Source organism: Pseudorca crassidens, chromosome 4 (assembly GCF_039906515.1).
Source record: "Pseudorca crassidens isolate mPseCra1 chromosome 4, mPseCra1.hap1, whole genome shotgun sequence".
In the NCBI taxonomy this organism is placed as follows: domain Eukaryota; kingdom Metazoa; phylum Chordata; class Mammalia; order Artiodactyla; family Delphinidae; genus Pseudorca; species Pseudorca crassidens.
Window position 1 is genome coordinate 80,775,324 of NC_090299.1, and position 22,324 is coordinate 80,797,647.

Genomic DNA, 22,324 nt, shown 5'->3' on the forward strand with positions numbered 1-22,324 from the left:
ATACTGGTTCCTTCTGTTCTTGTCTGTAAACACTAAATTTTTTATGGAAAAAGAGGAAATTTGGAAAAATGGGGTAAAAGTGTATCAGATGAAGAGTCCAATCAAACAAGTGTTTGATTAATGGAAAGAGTCCAATCAAACAAATGTTATCATACCAATGAGACCAGTGGAGACTAACATAGCTTTACAGACTCTTCCCCCTTGCCATTCACCATAATTACATCTCCATACCATTTGCGTATGTGCTGCAAATACATGAATAATTTAATAGTACAAATCTGCTTTTGCATAAGTGAATTTCTGTGTTTATAGCATTTTCATTCATGTATATCTCCTCAAGCTTGAAAACATGTAAGTTCTCATTAAAATCTTAAAGTACTTATACCACCTGTCTTACATTTTCTGTCAATAAAACTGTAACATTTTTTTCAGTGTCAGTATTGTTGATATAATATGACTGTGTTAATTAAAGACAAATTATTTGATAACCCTTAATTTTCTCTTCTCTCTGCAGGTCATGGGTTATAGGTGCAATAGCTCTTCTCTGCCTATTAGGATTGACCTGGGCCTTTGGACTCATGTATATTAATGAAAGCACAGTCATCATGGCGTATCTCTTCACCATTTTCAATTCTCTACAGGGAATGTTTATATTCATTTTCCATTGTGTCCTACAAAAGAAGGTAAGCTAGAATTCTCTGTTCAAGAATAAATAGCATACATTCTATGACAGCAAAGTACCCATAACATAAATCATTCTTGATGTGTTTGTCTCTAAGAAATAAATATATTACTTATTTGATTTCATTTTTATAATAGTAAAGACAAAACAGACATAAAATGAAAGCATAAAAGTTGGCAAATGTGCTTGACAGCAAAAACAGAATCAAAATATTTTGATTTGGACAATGTACAAAAACTATATTCTTATAGATTTTACCTTATAGTCTTTAATATTTTTACTGGCAGACACATGGAATTTGTGTATTAGGGAGTAGATTTTCTAAGATGTTATGGAGGCATGGGATATATGTATATATATGTACATATATGGCATGGCATAGGAAATATATATTTTTGTTTTTTTTTAAACTAATTTGTATTGATATATTCTAGAAAATATAATTATCTAAACATTTCATGATAAAAACATTTATTTTTTAAATGAATGGTGGAAACTTAGTAAAGATCTCTGTATGTCTTTAAAAGCATCTTTTATAAAATCTATGATTTTGATGATTAGAAGACAATATTTAATTTTTATATTGGTCTATTTTTATGATTTTTCACATCTATAAGGACGAAAATATTCATTTTTAAAGTTAATTTTAGCAACTAAATACTTACATTGCATTTTTTTTTTAATCTCAAGAGTGATTTTCTCATTTTACACTGTTTAACTCTATTATAAATGTGGTCTTTGTAGTTCTTGACCATATAGACCCCTGAGCCAAGACTGGGTCCGAATCCTAGCTCCTCTACTTAAAGGCTTATGTGACTTTGGGCCATTTAATTAACCTTTATATGCCCCAGTTTCCTCATGTGTAAAATGGAGGTAATAAAAATAATTATGAGATATTGAGAGGTGGCTCTGAAAATGAAATGGCAAGAAGTGAAATTTTTTTTCTAAGAGAGAAACTATAAGACCTAAAATTGTTTTTGGAAGATAAAGAGTAAAGATATCCACCTCTACGATTTTTGGCTTGAGAGACTAAGGGAGCCTCAAATAAAAGTTGAGAAAGGTGTCCACTTGTCGAGATGCATCCAGTTTTATCCTGTTTCAGTTTTATGTGGTGGTAGGTATTAAAAATGTGTTGGCATGATCTTAAATACAGGCTAGAATAGTATTTATGACTCAGACCTGTAAATGTAAGTTACAGAAAAGAAAAGAGTTTATGATGTTAGAATGGATGGATTCTAATCTAATGGATTAGAATTAACTTAGAAAAGAGGTTGTGTTGGAAGGGATGAATCTTCCCAAATACTTAGTGTACACACACCCCAAATTGCTGTCACTTAACCTAATAAAGGTTTTTTTTTACTCATTGCACAGTTGATGAGGGTGCCTCATGGAGGGACACAGCCCAATGAAAGCTCAGTCAACCTCACTGTTTGATTTCCACAACCACCTTGGGTGTTGACATCTAGCAGATAGTCTGAGAAAGAGAGAGAGGATCTTGTATAAAAAGGAAGTGGTTCACATCACTTCTACTCACCTTCCATCAGATAGGACACTATAAATAGTACCAACTAAACTTCAAGGAAAACTGGGAAACATACTCTACTTTTTGTACCCCAGGAAGATGAGGAATTGGGTATCACAAACAGCTAACAGTCTACCACACTTGATGATTATGAAGAGTAGGAGACATGAGTAATGAGTAAGAATAGAAATGGAAGGAAGAAAGTGTTTGAGGAGAAGAATGAGAAGGTAATACCTAAATGAAAGATAAGGGGGAAATGTCCAGAAGTAGACACTGGTCAGTATTATAAAACACTTCAGAGAAGTCAGAAAGACTAAGCACTTGGAAGGATTTCTAGATTTTGGTAGAAAAAAGCTATAACTGATTGTCAAGAGCAATATGTAGAATGATGGGTGCAAAATCAGGAGATTAAGGGAAAGGGTGGCATTTGTCCATATAAATAAGGAAATATTGGGCCATCATATTTAGTCATACTAACATCTTCAAATATAGGGAACCAGCTTTATCAATTATTTTATGTATTAGCTGGAAATTGGACTAACACATTTTTAAATTTTAATGTTTATATTGAAGTTTTCTACAGAACAGAAAATAGTTTTGTGCTTTGTGCATGAATGAATTTGATTGTAATTATTTTTTATTAGCCAGTACCTATTAGTTTTCCCAATTATTATTTTTATTGTATTACAAATACATGTCAATGTTTTGATGTCCAGGTAGAGATACCAGACCTCAGGATCCAAAAGCAAGTCTAGAATTTTTAGTATATTGAACATATTTAACAGAAGTGAAATTTTTAAAAATATATGTCATCAAGCTCAATTTTGTGATTCATTAGAACAGAGTTCAGCAAACCACAGCTTGTGGGCCAGATTTGTCCAGCTGCTTTTAATTTTTGCAGTCAGTCAGCCAAGAATGGTTTTTGCATTTTTAAATGGATACATTTAAAATTTAAAATAAGTACACACACAGCATTGTTGGTTTTGCTTCTTGGTTCACAAAGCCTGAAATATTGACTGTCTGGCCCTTCATGAAAAAAAGTGCCAGGCCCTGATTCAGAAGCTTATTTTTATGATTTATAATAACTAGTCATAAGCATATTTTCTTTCATGCATTCTGTGTTTTGAATTTTTCGATTTTGGTGGCATTTTTATTGGGTGTCAAGAACATGGCCCAACATCAGAGAATATGGACATCGAATTATCATTCACCTTTTTTTTGCCTACAAAAAATCCAGATACTTCTCTTTGAAATTGCAGAAACAGTCTTAGGAGATTTTTTTTTTTATTCCTTTTTTCAAAATTGAGGTATAATTGAGATATAACATTGTGTAAGTTTAAAGTATACAATGTATTGATTTGATACACTTATGTACTGTGAAATAATTACCACCATAGTGTGAATAGCTAATACCTCTATCATCTAACATCTTTTCTTTTCTGTGGTGAGAACATTTAAGATCTCCTCTCTTAGCAACTTTCAACTGTATAATACAGTACTGTTAACTAGAATCATCATCATGTACCTTAGATTTCTAGAACTTATTCATCTTATGGCTAGAAGTTTGTACCCTTTGACCAACATTTCCCCATTTCCACACAGCCAACCTCTGGTAACAACCAATCTATTCTGTTTCTATGAGTTTGGCTTTTTTAGATTCCACATATAAGTGATACCATACAGGATTCATCTTTCTCTGTCTGACTTACTTCACTTAGCATAATGCCTGCAAGGTCCATCCAACATTGTTGCAAATGGCATGATTTCCTTCTTTCTTGTGGCTGAATAATATTCCTAGATATATGTAACACATCTTCTTTATCCATTCATTCACTGATGGACACTTAGGTTGCTTCCATATCTTGGCTGTTGTGAATAGTGCTGCAATGAATATGGGAGTGCAGACATCTCTTCAAGATCCTGATTTCATTTCCTTTGGATATATACCCAGAAGTGGGATTGCTGAATCATATGGTAGTTCTATTTTCAATTTTATGAGGAACCTCCATACTGTTCTCCATAATGGCTGTACTTATTTACATTCCCACCAACAGTGCACAAGGGCTCTCTTTTCTCCATATCCTCACCAATACTTATTTCTTGTCTTCTTGATGCTACCCATTCTAACAGATGTGAAGTGATATCTCATTGTGATTTTATTTGCGTTTTTCTAATTAGTTATGTTGAGCATATCTTCATGTTAGCCATTTGTATGTCTTCTTAGGTAAAAAACTTCTATTCATTTCTTTTGTCCACTTTTAAATTGGATTGTTTGGTTTTTTGCTTCTGAGTTGTATGAGTTCTTTATATATTTTTGGTATTAACCCCTTTTCAGATATATGATTTGCAAATATTTTATTCCATCCTGTAGATTGCCAATAAATTCTGTTGTTTCTTTTGCTGTGTAGAAGCTTTTTAGTTTAATGTAGTACAACTTACTACTTTTGCTCTTGTTGCTTGTGCTTTCGATGTCATATCCAAAAAATTATTGTCAAGGCCAACGTCCAGGTGTTTTCCCCTGTTTTCTTCTAGGAGTTTTGTGGTTTCAGGTCTTATGTTTAATTCTTTAATACATTTTGAGTTAAATGTTGTGGGTGGTATAAGATAGGGGTTCAATTTCATTCTTCTGCGTGTGGCTAACCGGTTTTGCTAATACCATTTATTAAAGAGCTTGTCTTTTCCCCATTAATTATTCATGGCTCCCTTGTCAGATATTAGTTGACCATATATGCAAGGGTTTATTTCTAGACTCTCCATCTGTTCCATTGTCTATGTATCTATTATGCCAATACCATACTGCTTTGATTACTCTAGCTTTGTAGTATAGTGTGAAATCAGGAAACACGAAACCTCCATCTTTGTTCTTTCTCAGGATTGTTATGGCTCTTTAAGGTCTTTGGTGGTTCTGTACAAATTTTAGTGTTGTTTTTCCTGTATCTGTGAAGAATATCATTGAAATTTTTTCAAGAGATTGCATTGAATCTATAGACAGTATTGGCTCTTATGGACATTTAACAATCATATTTCCTATAGGAGGTGGTTTTTTTTTTGTGGTACGCAGGCCTCTCACTGTTGTGGCCTCTCCCGTTGCGGAGCACAGGCTCCGGACGTGCAGGCTCAGCGGCCATGGCTCACGGGCCCAGCCGCTCCGCAGCATGTGGGATCTTCCTGGACCGGGGCACGAACCCGTGTCCCCTGCATCAGCAGGCGGACTCTCAACCACTGCGCCACCAGGGAAGCCCTTCCCAGAATCATTTTGAGGGAGGAGCCTAGCATAGTTCCTAGCAAATAGTGATTAAAAAGTAGAAGCTTCTTCATCTCACCCTCCCAAAACTTACACATGTCTTGGACACACACAGGTGGGCGCAAACTTACTTCTAAAAAATAAACAAAATATGAATTGGCTTGTAAATAGTGAATAAAAATAATTATTTCTAATTATTGAGAAATATAGCATAGAAGAGGTTGGTTGGAAAACATTAATATAACTTAAATATATTAAATAATATGTAATTTTGACATTACAAATCAGAGAAAGGCTTCAAAGCTTAGTACATCATGCCTCTCTGTTTTGTTCTCACTGAATGCCTTTTTTCTCTTAACTATCCATTCTTTCAACTTGATCTTCTAAACCAACACATTCCAACCTATCTTTTAAAGATAGCTTGAAGAAGTCCTCTTCTCTGAGAAGCCTTCCTTGGTCTGCCTACCCACTTCCTATCAGGCTCTCCTCCTCCATGCTTTGATTCACCTCACTCTGTATCATTGTTCCTATCACATAATAAGGATTTAATGAATGTGAGTTCTTCAAACAAATCTGATTATAGTCAGTCTCTGATTTTGCTGTATCTTTGATTGAATGTTAATATATTAAGATATGTTTTTTTTCAAATACTAATTTTGATGTGTCATTCACACTCCTTTTTTTTTGTTTTTGATTCTAAATAACACTTCTCAAAAAAGCATGTTTTTATAACTTTGTTTTAAATAATATTACATTGTCACAATTTCTGGAAACTATGAACTCATGTGAAATCAATAAAGTGCTAAGAATAACATATATACAGTGTTATTTCATAATGAATATAAAATTTGTGAGTATAAAACCAGTAAGTTATCCTAGAATGTGTTTTTAATTGATGAACAAGTAGTTGGTAATTATTTTTCTTGATGTTGCTAGTGGAGGTGAGATTTAGAACAGTTACTGTTTATTTTTGTATGTCTTGTTTGATTAAATAGGCAGTAATAAAAATTTTTAAATAAACATGATCAAAATTTTCCCCAAAATTGTTGATATATTTTCCTGTTTGAAAACATCAGCTAAAAATGATTATCTCCTTTTATCCTGTGATTTTTATACTACAGCAAGGATTAATAATGTAGTCACAATGCTATATAGAAAGGCAATCATATTTCTCTGTAATTATTGAATAGAACTATTTTGAAGGAATGAATTTAAAATATTTTGAGAATATTTTATAGTCTCAAGTTGCAGATTTGACCTCTTTTAAGAGAAATAAACCAGAGAAATATACAATTTTAAAAAGTGCTTAGCCCAACACATTCCTTTTTTTTCTGTTCTGTCTTTAAATATTCTCTCTCCTCTCTTTCTCCCTCTCCTTTCTCCATTCCCTCTTCTCTCTAACTTCTTCACTACACTTCTGCCTAAAGAACAGTTCAACTGGGCTTCCCTGGTGGCGCAGTGGGTGAGAGTCCGCCTGCCGATGCTAGGGGACACGGGTTCGTGCCCCGGTCCGGGAGGATCCCACATGCCGCGGAGCGGCTGGGCCCGTGAGCCATGGCCGCTGAGCCTGCGCGTCAGGAGCCTGTGCTCCACAACGGGAGAGGCCACAACAGTGAGAGGCCCACGTACCGCAAAAAAAAAAAAAAAAAAAGAACAGTACAACTGTTCTAGTGAGGAAGTTAGAGAGAAGAGGGAATGGAGAAAGAGTTAGATAGGCTACTTCATATCAAATCTATGAAGCTAAAAATAGTGTCTTGAAGAGTCTTAAGTTTTTGTTTTTCCAACTGAGACTGTATCATTATAGTGTGATTGGATATATGTGTGTTTGCGTGTTTTAAAAGGCTCCAGTTATGCAAAATTTCAATCTTGACAGTATGAATATTATTTTATATTGTGAAAAATGTATAAAATATATACTGAACAGACTTTTTTATATCTGTAGGGCAAAAAAATTTTATATTAATTATCTAAAATAAAACACATGCATTTTATATTTCCTAGCTGAAATGAATTACTTGCTAACAGAAGTTAATATTTTTGGCTAGGTACGAAAAGAGTATGGGAAATGTCTGCGAACACATTGTTGTAGTGGCAAAAGTACAGAGAGCTCCATTGGCTCAGGGAAAACATCTGGTTCTCGAACTCCTGGGCGGTACTCCACAGGCTCACAGGTAAACAATATTTGTTAACTAAAATGAAATAGCTCTTACCTATCTTCTGTTATGGGTTGCTATCCTTTCTTGATGAGATCTATTTTCTATCCCAAGTATTTAACATATCAAATTTGTTGTTTTGTTTTAGTGTGTCTCAAATGAAAATGGTTATGACAGAAATTTAAGAAACCAAATTGCAAAAAAAGTGAAGTTTAGGGTCTAAGTTTGCATTATAATTCATGATTTCAGATTATTCCCAGTTGAATGAATATAGAAGGTAAGGAAAGGAATTTTGCACTTCACCCAAAATTCTAAGAAAGTAATATTTTACATAGATATATGATTCTTGAGTTAATTACTTCACTTAACTAGTGTAATAATTCTTTATCATATACTGTATTTACTTATTAGATGGTATGTTTAATAAAAACAGTTCTAACTCATACCATATTGTATGCTGGTAAATCAAAGGGCAATTCAGGTAGTGAAGACTACCATAATAGCATCATTGACTTAACTGATCTAAGTGCTACTCCCATCAGTCCAGCATTAAATATAGTAGCTGCATTATCCCTCATCAAGGAAATTTTAAACTTTTAGGTAACCTGTCTGCCATTTTTCCTAGGCCACAATGTCAGTCCAAAGATTATTACGTAGAAAGTTCAGCAACTCTAGGATGACTAAAATGAGCCAGTCAAATAAAAGACATATGTGGGTCATACATGAATGAGTTTGGGTTCCAACTAGCATACTAATATTTTTAAGATTGTATGGTTCAGTGGGAAAAACAATCATTTTTTTCAGTGTTGTTAATAGCAATTTTCTGAAGAAGACTTGAATTTTAATTCCTAAATAAAGTTATAAATCAATAACATTTTTTTAACTCAGCTCAACCTATAAATCTATTTTTTTAACTTGGTAATTTTATATATAATATAAAAAAGAACATTTGTTCTTTGACTAATTTCCAATCAGCTTGTAAATTTAATCCATTAAATTCACCTAAACAATTCCATTCATAGGCTTAGAAAATTAAATATCCTCGTAACCTTTAAATATCATTTAATGATATTTAACAAATCTAATATATCTGATTCTCTCAAACACATTCACTGTCAGACTGGACTGTCGTACACACCTAACTAGCACTTGAAAAACTCTATAAACCAAAGATAATGAACAATATTGTCAGAAATAAACACTTTCTCACACTAAAGGAGTTCTCTTTTATCTTACAAATAAAACTACATATCTAATATCAATCTAATATTTCCAACTAAAAATTTTAAAACTAACCTGTAACTGTCAAACCTATCAGACTATCTCAACACTTAACAAGCACTAATTATCATAATGATCATGAAACTTATTCCTGCATATAATATACAGCTATTAATAATTTGAATTTATTTTATTATTTCTATGCCTTACTGAGGTTGCAAAGTTGTAAATTAGGGGAAGCAAATGTTCCAAGTTAGGTGGACTGAGATTTCTTAGTCTAGGACTACTAAATTTGTCAGTTAGAAATCTGAAGTTTCACATAAGAGTTGGGGCATACCTGGATGATGCTTCCAGCGTGACCTCCTTGTAATCCATTACTTTATTTTCAACCTGATAATGCTTAACTCTCTTTTTTGTAACAATCTTTTCCACAGCTTTTAAATTGCCGAGATTCTATATGTCATTTAACTTGACTTGTTTGTGCATACTTCTCATAAAACCGAACGCATCAACCATTATCCCGTAGTTATTTTATTGACATATGCCCTTAATGAAACAATACTTTGGAGCTTCATTTATTATGTTAAAACAGAGTTGTGCAGTGTTTAGCATTACTTCTAAGCTACATGATAGGGCAGTGCAGCTTAATAGAATAACCATAAACTTGGTGGGTGGGGAGACCTTGGTTTGAATTCTAGCCTTGCCATGTACCTACCAGCTGTGACATAAAACAAGTTATTAAATCTCACTGACCCTCAGTTTTTTCGTAAGTAAAGTGGTTTCTGATTTCTTATGTTGTTAGGAAGATCAAGCTAATGTATACCAAACACAACATACTGTACATGCTCAATAAACTGGAGCAGGTACCACTTACTAGTGTCATTATTGCAGACTATAATTTCAGGTATATATTTTAAAGCTGTGTCATTTTTTTCACTTTTACAGTTATAACATCACAATTCTAATAGTGGGAACAAAAACCCAACATTAGGTTTTTTATTATGCTTAATATAATACTAATTCTGATTAACTACAACAATCCAACCCTACATAAAATGATAGTCACTTAAACCTAGTCTGTTTAGGTAAAAATAATAAATATTTCATATTAACTCTGAACTTCCATGAGCAAAGTCTAAAACAGTCACTGATATTAAGGTAAACTTTTGGGAGTATAGATGCCTTTTTCCACATCAGAGAACTTCTAAAATCACAATTGTTATATTTTTTGTTGAGAAACATTGAGTTTCTCTCTAAATGCCAAGCAGTCTTGTAAGCTCTGGTGATAAAATGGTTGAAAGACAAATAACTTTCCCCATGATCTGGAGCTTTCATTCTAATTGTGAAAGGCAGAAAATTTATTAACAAATAAACCAACAGGGAATATCAGATTATGAGAGCTGGTGGATAACCAAATATGGTTATGTGATACAGAAAGTCCAGGTAGTTACTTAGATTAGTGCTAGGCAAAGACTATTTGGGGAAAGACAGGAAGGGAGTTCAGGGAAAGAGAATTCCAGGTGAGAGAACATCAAATGCAAAACCCTTTAGGTGGGTGAGACCTTGCAACTTTGGAAATAAGAAGAATGTCATTGGCTAAAGTGGTGAGAGAGTGAGTAGGAGATGAAGTCAAAGAAGGCTGGAGACAGATCCTTAGGTATTTTAAGAGTATGGGAGTTCACATTTTATTTTGATTACTTTAGAAAGGTAATGGGATCATTTAGAAAAGGCAGTGACAGGAAATCATCCACATGTAATAAAGATCATGTGGCTACTATGTAGGTAATGAAAGAGTGTGACTGGCAAGACTAAAAATTAAAAATCCTCTCCACCTGTTGATCCCCTGGTGCTAATCACTTATAAAAAGGTGGTAATATCCATAATCACACACAAACATATATTCACAGAGATGTGTACAGGATTGGTATGTGTGTGTATTTTTAAAAACTATGAGCTGAAGTATTGTCCTTTCCACTTTGACCTTCCATTAATTGTTCTGTCATTTATCTTTCATTTGTTTTACTGACTTTGTAAATGTATTTACTTTTGTTACATAATATTTGAAACATAAAAAAATATATGTGGCATATATTAAATTGTGAAGCATAGTATAATAAAATCAATACCCGTGAACTCACCAACCAACTTAGGAAACAATATTTTCCATATGTTTTTCCCTTGTTGAAACCTCTCCCTAACCAATCCCTATGCCTCCCTACCAGAGACAGCTACTAACTTCTGTTCTTCATTTCCTTGACTTTTCTAATAATTTCTTCACCTCCAGAAAAGATGTTGTTTACTTCACCTTTTTAAAATCTTTCTTTAAAATGGTACCTTATTGTATGTAGTCTTCTGTGACTTGCTTTATTCACTGCCATATTCTAAGGCTTGTCCTGGTTCGTTCCATGAACATTTAAGTGTTGGCTCTGTGCCACATACTGTATACTTTTCTTCTGCCTGCAATACTTTACCCTTTTCTCCATTTCCTTTTCAGAAATTATTTGATATAATGTAGTGAGTTGTTAATCTCCTAGATCAGAATTCAGATACTGGTTATGCCATTTATTTGGTCTGTGATATTGGACATGTGAACCTCTAAACCTCAATTTTGTAATGAATAAGAGAGTGAATACATGAAAAATACATAGCATAAAACCTAGAACATAGAAAGAATTGAAATATTTAAATATTATATTTATAATACATATTTTATGTATATACACATATAATAATCACTGTGTACCAGGCATTATTTCAGGTGTGTGATACATCACTGAACAAAAAAAGGCAAAATTTTTGTTTTTCTTTTTATCTTTGGGCCACGCTGTGCTGCTTGCGGGATCTTAGTTCCCCGACCAGGGATTGAACCTGGACCCTCGGCAGTGAAAGCATGGAGTCCTAACCACTCGACCGCCAGGGAATTCCCAAAATTTCTGTTTTTCTAGAGCCTCAAACCTAATGCAGACATTGGACATTAATTATTGGACATTAAATATAAGAAAACTATATTATAATAATATTGTAGAAGATGGTAATGCTATGGGGGCAGAAATTGCAGAGGTGGGTGGGTGCAATACAGTTCTAAATGGGGTGATCAAGTTAGGTCTCTTTCAGGAGCGAAAGTTGAAGGGGTGAAAGATATATCCATACCAGTATCTGGGGAAGGAGCACTCCAGAGAGAAGAAATAATCATACAAAACCTAAGGCAGGGGCTTCCCTGGTGGCGCAGTGGTTGAGAGTCCGCCTGCCGATGCAGGGGACACGGGTTCGTGCCCCGGTACGGGAAGATCCCACATGCCGCGAAGCGGCTGGGCCCGTGAGCCATGGCCGCTGAGCCTGCGCGTCAGGAGCCTGTGCTCCGCAACGGGAGAGGCCACAACAGTGAGAGACCTGCGTACGGCAAAAAAAAAAAAAAAAAAACCTAAGGCAGAATTGTGCTTGGTGTGTTAAGGAATGGCAGGGAAACAGGTGTGGCTAGCCCAGGTAGAGGAGACTAATGAAAATAATAATAGAAGATAATGGGGCAGCTCAAATAAATGTCACCTAACAATGATCATAATTCCATCAACTCTCAGCTGAGATGTCACTTCTTCAGTGCAATGTTCTCAGATTTCCTAAACATGTTCTCTTGTTATGTGCACTTAAAAATTATTTCAATTAAGCAGTATAAAAAACATTAAAAAAGCATGCAAAATATAAGCATATGGCACGGTGATTTATTACCCTTCCCCAGACCAAATATTAGAATATTGAGAGTGCCTCAGTAACCATTTGAACGCTTCTCAATCATTCACCTCAAAACATAGTCACTATCTTAACTTTTAACAGTACTTTTTGTTTTGCATGTGTTTGATACTTATCCACATGAAATCATCCAATACGTATTCTTTTATGTTTTCCTCCTTTCTTTGGACATGTATGTTGCTTCAGGAGGCTATGTTGCTCTTTTATTTTCATCGCTGTATATTGTTCTATAATTTATTCACTCATTCTACCATTGATAATCAGTTGGGTTGGTCACAGTTTTCAGCTATAAGTAATGCTTCTATGGAGATTTGTGGGTACATTGTACTTTTGCATTAATTTTTGTTAATTTATATTTAATTAGTCTGTCACTTACTAGTCTAGCAACTCCATGAAGGCAAAGATGTTTGTGTTTGCCTTTCCCCTTTGTATTTCCTAGATTAGTATTTGGCATGCAGTAAAGGGTAATTAATATTTTTAATTAGTTAACTAATAAAACAAATGTGAGAGATTTGTTTTCAGTATTTCAGCTTGAAGTTTTGAAGTATTTTTCAATAGAAACATTTTTCAAGTGCAGGTTTTACTGCACCGGTTTTCTTATTGTACTTTTATTAGTTTTGCTGTATGTGTATGTGTATGTATGTATTTGCTGACCTATATAACAATATAGACATTTCTAAAAGATAAACATATCCCAATATTCATAAAACCAACTGTCTAGTATTTTAAGATTAGGTACTCCTGTTATTCAAGGAATTCAAATATATTTGGAACATAACCCATTTGTGAGCTTGATTTCACCATTAGTACTAGTAATAGTTCTAAGAAGTTTTTCATCCTTGGAAAAGCTTCTGAAAATATTTTGTTTCCTGCTCACAAGATTGTTAATACTTTTTGATCCCTAACTCAAATAAAATAGCAAAGCAGTAAACCAGAAAAAAGTCCCCCCTCAATGGAAAAATATTACACTGCTTTCTTGAATTATCAGACACTTGGAAAATTGAATTTGAGAATATATACAATGATGTAAGAATTTTCAGTTCTCTATAAAACTTCCTACTGTCTAGAAATGAATGAAGATGAATCGACTTCCTTTATCTCCTTCAAAAGAAAGAAGAAGTTGAGATAGTATGTAACCTGTAAAATTACATTGGTCTTACAAAATTTATGGAAAATGTTAAGTTTAGTAACATTTTAATATACTCTGTTCTTTTCTTACCAAACTGTTTCTTCTTGCAAGATTCTGAATTCATAAGTAAATCTTTTGTTAATAAAACTTACAAATTAATGCATATTTAAATATCCCATTCCCATAAAAGTTACAATGAAAATAATTTGTTTTACCTTAGAAATTTAAATTATTAAATTCTATCTAGAGTACATTTCTATGTATCTTCATGTTTAAATTGGTATAGTATGTTACATTTATTCCTTTTAAATAGCTATAATTATTTCTGGCATAGGCATTTAAGAACACACTTAATGAGAACCAATTATTATCATTAATTTAGTTCCTGATGTTCTTATGCTACTGTACTACAAGCATGTAGAAGTTGTATATTTGCCAGATGCCAGAAATATAAGCCTCATACTGTAATAGAAACAAAAAAGAACATATGTGTGAAAATTCACAGTGTGGTGAGCGCATTTCCTTTTTTTCCTTTCCCTCCTCCAGAGCCGAATTCGTAGGATGTGGAATGACACGGTCCGAAAGCAGTCAGAGTCTTCCTTCATTACTGGAGATATAAACAGTTCAGCATCACTCAACAGAGGTAATTAGAAATAAGTTTTCATATTCACTCTTTTTTGTGATTACTTTAAGAAGTTCTTAAATGCATTGCTGTATTTGCAACTTCTGGACCTTGTTCCATGTGATAGGAATATTGCAAGGATATAAAACCTGGTTGAGTGTAGTAGTGTGTTCCATTATTCATAAGCCTTTTTGTTTTTTCAATCCAGAATTTTCAGGAGATCTTTTCTGAAAGTAAGTTAAAAAGTGAGAAACTTCTTTCTCTAGTCATCTGCCACTGTTATAAACTGGTGAGCTGTCAGGCCTCATTGGAAGCAGTGAAAATGGGCAATTATGTGGCTATATAGTCTGCTAAACATCATAGAGTTCCACATTGCCCCACGTATAGAGCAATTTCATAGTCTTTGTGGAAGTAAAATTATACTCTCTAATACATACTTAAGGCAACCTGTGTATTTGGGGAAAAATCCCACCTAATCTTAATATCAAAAAGATGTGTCCAGATAATATTGTATATTTAAAGATACAGAAGAAAAAACCCACTATATATGAATCTTATATATATATAAAATGATTTTTTTGGTGTGTATGTGCTTCTGGTTAAAATGCTTCTGGGGTATCATTTTGATTTTGAAAATGAAGTTCCCTTAATCTACTATTTTGTTTGTGGTTGATCTTTTTATTGCCTCTGTCTCTCTCTTTCTCCCTCTTCTCCCCCTCCCCACTGTGTGTGTGTGTGTGTGTGTGATTAAAATTAAATTGACTACAGTAAAAATGAGTAGATATAATGTTTGTGGAGAGCTAGAGTACACTACACTCTGTACAGGGAAATCTTTAGAATACACTTTTATCTGGGGGGTGGTGCTTCTATGAGCACATTCTAATTGCACTGTCCTAAAACAGACATTTTTTAATGCATATATTCAGTGGTTATTTTTATGATTGACATTGTTATTTTTTTTAGCCTCTAAGCTAGAATTATTTGTTTGTCCTAAACCTGTTTCTGAGAGCTTTCTGTTATATTAAATGCTACTTAGAAACAATTTAATAATTATGGTTTACGATTAAGAAAGATTCAGATGCTGGTGCTGTTAATTACTTTTACTCAAGTAAGTTGCATCTTATTTATATAAAAGAAGTTACAACAAGTAGTGTCTAAGTTGAATTTGATATAGGGATTCATCCATATTATATTTAATTTTGATTGATTTACATACTTTTATTTGTGGTAGTGATATAGTTAACTATAAGCTAGTAATGATATTAAATTTTCTACATCACTTTTGCTTAAGTTAAAACAGTGAGTGCAAATATTCCTCCAAATCTGAAGAAAATACATTAAAATAAAACAATTACCTTCTTTTATTTTGTTTCATTTTTAGTTTATTTTACATAATATCTCTTAAGTATTCTTCTCATTTTAAGTTTAGTTTTACTGGTTAGTTTGTGAAAATTTAAATATGAATACTTTTAACTTTCTGACATACTTCTTAAACCACAGAGAATAGAATACTTACACATGCCTCCAAAGTTTAGGAACAAATTTGCTTTCATAGTGACAGATTTTTCTTTTTGCTTTAAATAATACATAGAAATAATACATAGAAAATTTACAGTATGTTCCTTTAAGAAAACTATCCTTATTAATAAGATTTATTATTAGAAGTATCTTGCATCTAACGGTCACAGCAGCCATGGGATAAGTGTCATTTAAACAAAAGATGAGATTTAATTTTAATGAGGCACTGTTTATTCGCCTACTGTGAAGACAGATAAAATATGTAAAATAACTATTTGGTTTAGCATTATGATCTAAATTTATGTAAGGATAATAAGGTATGCAGCTTTATTAAAAATTATTTTAAATGAATAATTTTTATGACCTTGATTTTTAAGGTCAATCACATTATATAACATTGCTGTGCCCTTTTTAGTTCCTTCTCAGAAAGTTCAACTTGGAATATGTGCTATGAGGATGACTAGGTCAATTTGAAATATATTTATAGAAAATAATATTTTATATTGTCTGATTATATGTTTAAGTCTGTTTTTAAAATCTTTAGCTCTAAAAGATATTTCTTAAAGTTATTGAAGAAAGGATATAAAATTTCTTGTAACATCCAATAAGTTACTTTGATGATGGCTTTGGGGAGGGGGTTAAATTGAATTTATGACTTGTATGTTCATGCAGTGATCTTTTCCTTCAGCATATATATTCTTCCTTTCACTCAGTGACTTTAATGGTGGTAGACATCATAGTAATCTTCCTGCTCTCCTATATTAATTTCCTAGTTCCCCTAGTCAGAAACTCCTTATTTTATTCTCATCTCATTATTTTTTATCTTAGATGAGTGCAGTATTTTAAAATTTTATTTCTTCATATTATATCTCTGAAGCTAGTCTTTAACTTCCTTCTTTAATCTTGTCTTATTTCCCAGGGTCCTATCCTCCCTGCATTCAGGCGTGTGTGTCATATTTAGGTAGGTGGCATCCAAGATTCACCTTTCCAGATAAACAGTTCAGTCACCTCAGCAACATAATTATTCACATCTATTTATTCAAAAAATTATATTCCCTATTATTAAAATAAAATGTTAGGCACTGCATTTTTATATCTTCCTGTACAGTATTCTAACTTCCCATTCATTCTTAGTTTCTTACAGCTGCAATTTTTTTTTTTAATTCCAACTCCATTTTCCTTTCTTTCTAACAGATACATTAAATCTCTTATGTTTGCTTTTAGAGTACTTCTGACCTTTGAAAACTACAAGAAGTTGTCTAAAAATTAGTCCTATTTTCACTTCAGGTTTTCTTTCCTATTCATAATCACTGCTCAATTCATCAAAAGAATAATTATTTTAAAATTCTGTACGTCTTATCACCTATTCTTCCAAACAAGAATCCATCAGTATCATCTTTGGGATTCATTAAGAATAAAGCATCTACCATGCAGTGCAGAAATCTTTCTCAGTGGTTTTTATTTTTTCAAATCATCTCTAATATTCTGTTCTTGAACCAGCTTGTTACATCCTGTGTATCAGTTTACCTGTCCAGATTTCCCAATGTGATAAATTTGATTACTATTGGGATTTTACTCCTTGTAATCAAGCAAGACCTTGGAACATTTGTTGATAATTTTCAATTTATGTAATCATTCTTATATATTCTCTTTGGGATTTTGTTATTTGGTCACCTCATCTCTTTAAAAACTTTCATTACATTGCCCTTTGAATATATTTATGAAAATGTTTTCCAGGTGTTCTCTATACATTTTCAAAAATTTTTCTTCTGCTGACTTGTTTGCTACAATGCTACACACTCATACGAAGCCAGAATTTCTTGAGGGCAATACCCAATACTCCAGGGTTACCATCAAGTTAACTTCACCGATGCCGCTGTATACACAGGTACAAGGAGCTTTTTGAGAGCCCTAAGGTGATGGTTGATTACAGAGAGTTTCAAGGAAAGTTAACTCTTATCCAAACCCAAGTTTCACAAACCCCACAGGAGGGTTTATTCATTTGTTCATTTAAACATATACAATTTGCACATACCTCGAAGACAGTCCTCAATCCCCAAGCTCCTCCCAGGCCAATAGAACTCTAATCCAAATTTCTGGAAGCTCTAAGTTCCTGATAGTAGTAGAAACGATTTGCAGCTAAGGTAATCTTTTTCACCTGTATCCCCTACCCACAATCTCTGCTAGCCAAACAACATTCTGAGCTATTTAGATTAACAATACCTGTAAAACTTTAGTTTGATCCAAAAATGAAGCATTTGGCGAGAAATTTCTCTGGTAGTTCAATTAATTGTTAAACATTTCCACTCTTTCTGTAGATTTATGTGGAAATTGGGATTTTTCTGAAATGAGACTTTACTAGGCTTTATCATCATGAATAATATAATTGCATTTCCCACTTTCTTTTTTTTAATAAGTTGAATCGACATCAGAAATTTCAGTTTAAAATCAAGGTTTGCTAGGTAGCTGCTACCAATATGGTATTGCTATATGAATTACCAAAAGGTGGCCCCCCTCCCAGCTGTGGATTGCAAAAATGTGCCGCATCTGAGTGGCAGAATTAGCAAAAAGGCATTTCTCCTTCTGCAACAATGACTTGGCGGGCATTGTGGGGTTTTATTTCCCCTACCTCCCATTCTCCATCTTACCAACCTCCCACACAAGTTAATGCAATGTAGATTTTTATTCATGGAGATCTGACCAGTAAAGCTATATTTATTTAAGCCATATTTAAGTGTTATATGGCAGAAGAATATCTAATCTGTAGTTTTTTTTGCATAGAAGTTTTGAGTAAGGAGTTTTAACCTAGTGACTTTGGGTAAATTACTTAACTTCTCAGTGTCTATGTAATAGGGATATAAACAGTACCCACTTCAGAGGGACTCTGAGAGGACTGAGTTAATATGTGTTAATTGCTTACAACATGCCAGGGACGTAATAAGTACTATTATTATTCTATTCAGAAGTTCACTTATATTTTCTAACAAATGAAAACTGGTCCTTGCCAGTGCTCTCAAGAATGTTATTAAAATTCATCATTCACTACCAAAGGTTTCTTTTCCTTTGTATTTCCTAATAATAATAGGTGGGAGGAATTAAGTGGTTACCTGAATGTCAAGTAAAAGAAATAATTTACCTAAAATGGTGCTCCCCTTGATGCTAACAAAAGGAAATAAACTCATAAAACTGAATTATCTCTTTTAAATTAGAAATTAAATGCAAATTACATCTGCATAGTTGTACTTTCCATTTTTGATTTGTAACTATATTTTAGCAATGAGGAAATAAAGGTACAATATTTCTTCTCCCTACCTTAGATAATGATATAAACAAGCACTGCCTTCTCTTTCCTCCAAGCCCTCCTACCCTTCAGAGGTTTAGAGAACACTAGTTAGACAGGCCTGCTAAATAACCAGTTATGTAGCAGAGTAGGGATGTGACTCATTCCCTTTTTAAACTCATATCTTCTCAGAGCCTGTATTGTCTTTCCCAGGAGGCTGGTCACTGGCACGGATGAAACTTCACAATAAATCACCTGCTGTCTCATTAATATTCAGGCTACTAAACATATCTTGTTTTTATGTTTTTAAAGAAAAATACAAGTGAAAAGGTATAAGTGGTGTTCACCGCGATTAATGATTTCTATAAATTAAAGCTACTAGGGTGAACACGCAAACTCATTCACTCCATTTTATTAATGTTAGTAAATATAATTTGGCTTATATGCCTAAAGTGTCATATTGCCCCAAAGCCTTGCTGTTTTGAAGGATTATAAAATCATTTGTTATAAATATTAACCAGATTCTAATATAATCTGACATTTGTCAAATTTGCAGAAACAGTTAATCATATGCCTAAGAGTACTTCTTGCATAGCTAACAAATCAGACTAGGCTATATAACAAATTATTTTTTGTTTTGAGAAAGTATTACAATGATATGAGCACAAATATAATAAGTGTCCCATGGCATGGAGAAATTTTTCATTTGACATTCGCCATTATATTTATATCTAGTATTTTTTGACCTTTATATTCTTGATTGTAAATGAGGCAACAGTGATTTCTGTGTTAATTTCTTTCCTTTGTATGTGTCCTCAATAATCAGAAAATGTACAATAAAATAAGGATATCTTCTGTTTCAGGAAAATCAGTTTAATATACAAAAGCAAAATAGGTAAAGATTTTAAAAAGTGAGTTGCTGCATCAAATAGGTAATTAAACAATACTACTAATACCCTGATTCCTAATTCTAGGAGACCAAGTAACTTTCCGAATGAACTTTTCATTGTAAAATGGAATATATTAAATATTGATCTCTAGTCAATCTGGGGCAAATGTTCTTTCTATAAATTGTTAGCAGGAACTGAAAAAGAAAAACTTTTAAAATGCTTGCCCAGTGAGTCCTTCTTATGTTTTGTTCTTAACTTTGTCTCTTTGTTCGGAATCCTTGAAATCATCCAGCCTCTCACAGTCAACTACACAATATTAAAAATGGTTTTATTATTATTATTATTATTATAGTTTTCAAAGATCCCTTCACAAAGGCTTATTTATGTAGAGTAGATTTCTCATTTTTATGATTTATTATCTTACTGCCTTTATATATAGTTAGCAGTATCTCTTACCTCTTTGTTATAAATCAGACAAGCCACAGTGGGTTACCTTGATAACTTCTAAATATGGTGCTATAGAACATTTCCAATTGGTTTTAAAATATTACTGTTTTGTATAAGTTGCTGAGAATGTAATTTTTTTTAGAAAACTATCTTTTTTGAGAACTAAATGTGAATACTACAACTTATCTTCAGAAATTAGTGGTATTCTTTTCTCTGATAGAACACAATGTGCCTCTTTATACTCTTGGTGAAGTTGGGTTTTCTCCTTTAGTGTGTGTAACTATCATTTACCTGTTTTACACTGTTCATTATTTATTATCCATTATCTTTATATCCATGAAGAACCTGGGTTTTCTGGCAATTTGTCCAAAATCACATGGCTAATAAAGAACACAATCTAAATTCCAAACGAGGGCTTTCTGACCACACAGCCCTACTTACAATAATAAAAATGTTCGTTATTTTCTTATGATGACAGTTTTACATGAAACTTGCTGAAGACTAGAATTAAGTTTCCAAGAATGTATTTCAGAATGATTTTTATCACCTCATGAAAATAAGATATTCTTAAAGAACAATTATTCACATCTTTATTTCTTAATTTCCTTGATGTACTATTCATTTCTTTCCACTTTATTTTGTTATAAGTGCAATTCTTTAGAGTGGATTCATTCATCCTATTTACTTAGGGAAGGAGAAGCTTTAAAATATTGTGAATATATGGGGAGATGTATTGACCAATAACATTTTTTTACAAAACTATTTGATATCAAATATGCTGAATTACTATACATAACTGTTCAGTTGTAGGACTTAGATTGCAAGAATTTTATAATCATTCTTTTCTCCTGGAAGTTCTCAAATACCAAAAATCTCAAGATATTTTATTAGTAGAATCCTTTTATCTTTAATTTTTAATTTCTTATATTTCAGTAAAAGGATAAATATTTTGGTCAGAGCAAAGACTGTGTTTAAAAAATTTGGTAAATAGCTTCTGCCTATAATCATTTAGTAATAGAACCAAAGATATAACTTTCCCAAATCTCCATACTCCTGAATTTGATATTCCTTGAAACTGTGTCCTCTGTCAGGGCAATATAATAATGCCTAGAACAGATAGGAAATTTATTTGAGTTGACTTCAAATAGGTAGTGATAATGTTATAAATTAAACTTCTTATTACTTTTATGTGCTAATTCCAGTTTCTTAAAAACTATGAAATGCCTTATAATTCAAATTTTAAAAGCAAAAAAAACTGGACTGTACCTCTCATCTGGAAAAATATTCCTACTGTATTATAAGCATAAAATTGTGATGCTATAAATGCGGTATATAATAACCAAAGTTAACTAAAAGTCATCACTTGTTCAGATTATTTTTTTCTAAGAAATAGATTGTATTAACCTATATCTGCTATTTGAAAGTGAATAGAAGTTAGTTCATTTACATGAAAAATTAAAATATGGAAATGGGGTATATGTTTAGCATAAGGAGGTCTTAGAAAAAAAAGATACTTAAATACCAATAATTGTGTATTATCCAAGATAGCCCCTGTTTATTGCACACTGAGGCTTACACTTTATATAGTTCAGCCTTATATACTGCATGCCATTTAAAAATAAGTGTTTATGTGATAGGCTCTCCTATAATCTTCATAATAGACTTTCCTCATAGTTTATTATTATAAGGAATGTGGGTGCTTTAAAAACTAAAACAAGTTACCCATCACATTCATAGATAGTAATTTATAACCCCAGAAAATCACTGGAGAACTAAGAAAGATTTAAGAGGATATACAGATTGAAGGAAGACAGTTAGTCTTGATGTAGAAAAATAGAAACAATATGTTTCCTGAAACAGTCTCAGTCTAAA

The 22,324-nt window shown here is 32.8% G+C and overlaps 1 protein-coding gene across 22 annotated transcripts in view; it reads left to right on the forward strand.

Moving 5' to 3' along the window:
* Positions 1-22,324, forward strand: part of ADGRL3 (adhesion G protein-coupled receptor L3) — an 874,612-nt gene that overhangs the window by 827,742 nt on the left and 24,546 nt on the right. For all 22 annotated transcript variants that reach the window (XM_067736151.1, XM_067736152.1, XM_067736157.1 and 19 more), the window contains 3 exons: positions 515-683; positions 7,494-7,619; positions 14,242-14,338. In XM_067736151.1, the coding sequence (XP_067592252.1) occupies positions 515-683; positions 7,494-7,619; positions 14,242-14,338 (392 nt within the window). The remainder of the gene's footprint in view (positions 1-514; positions 684-7,493; positions 7,620-14,241; positions 14,339-22,324) is intronic.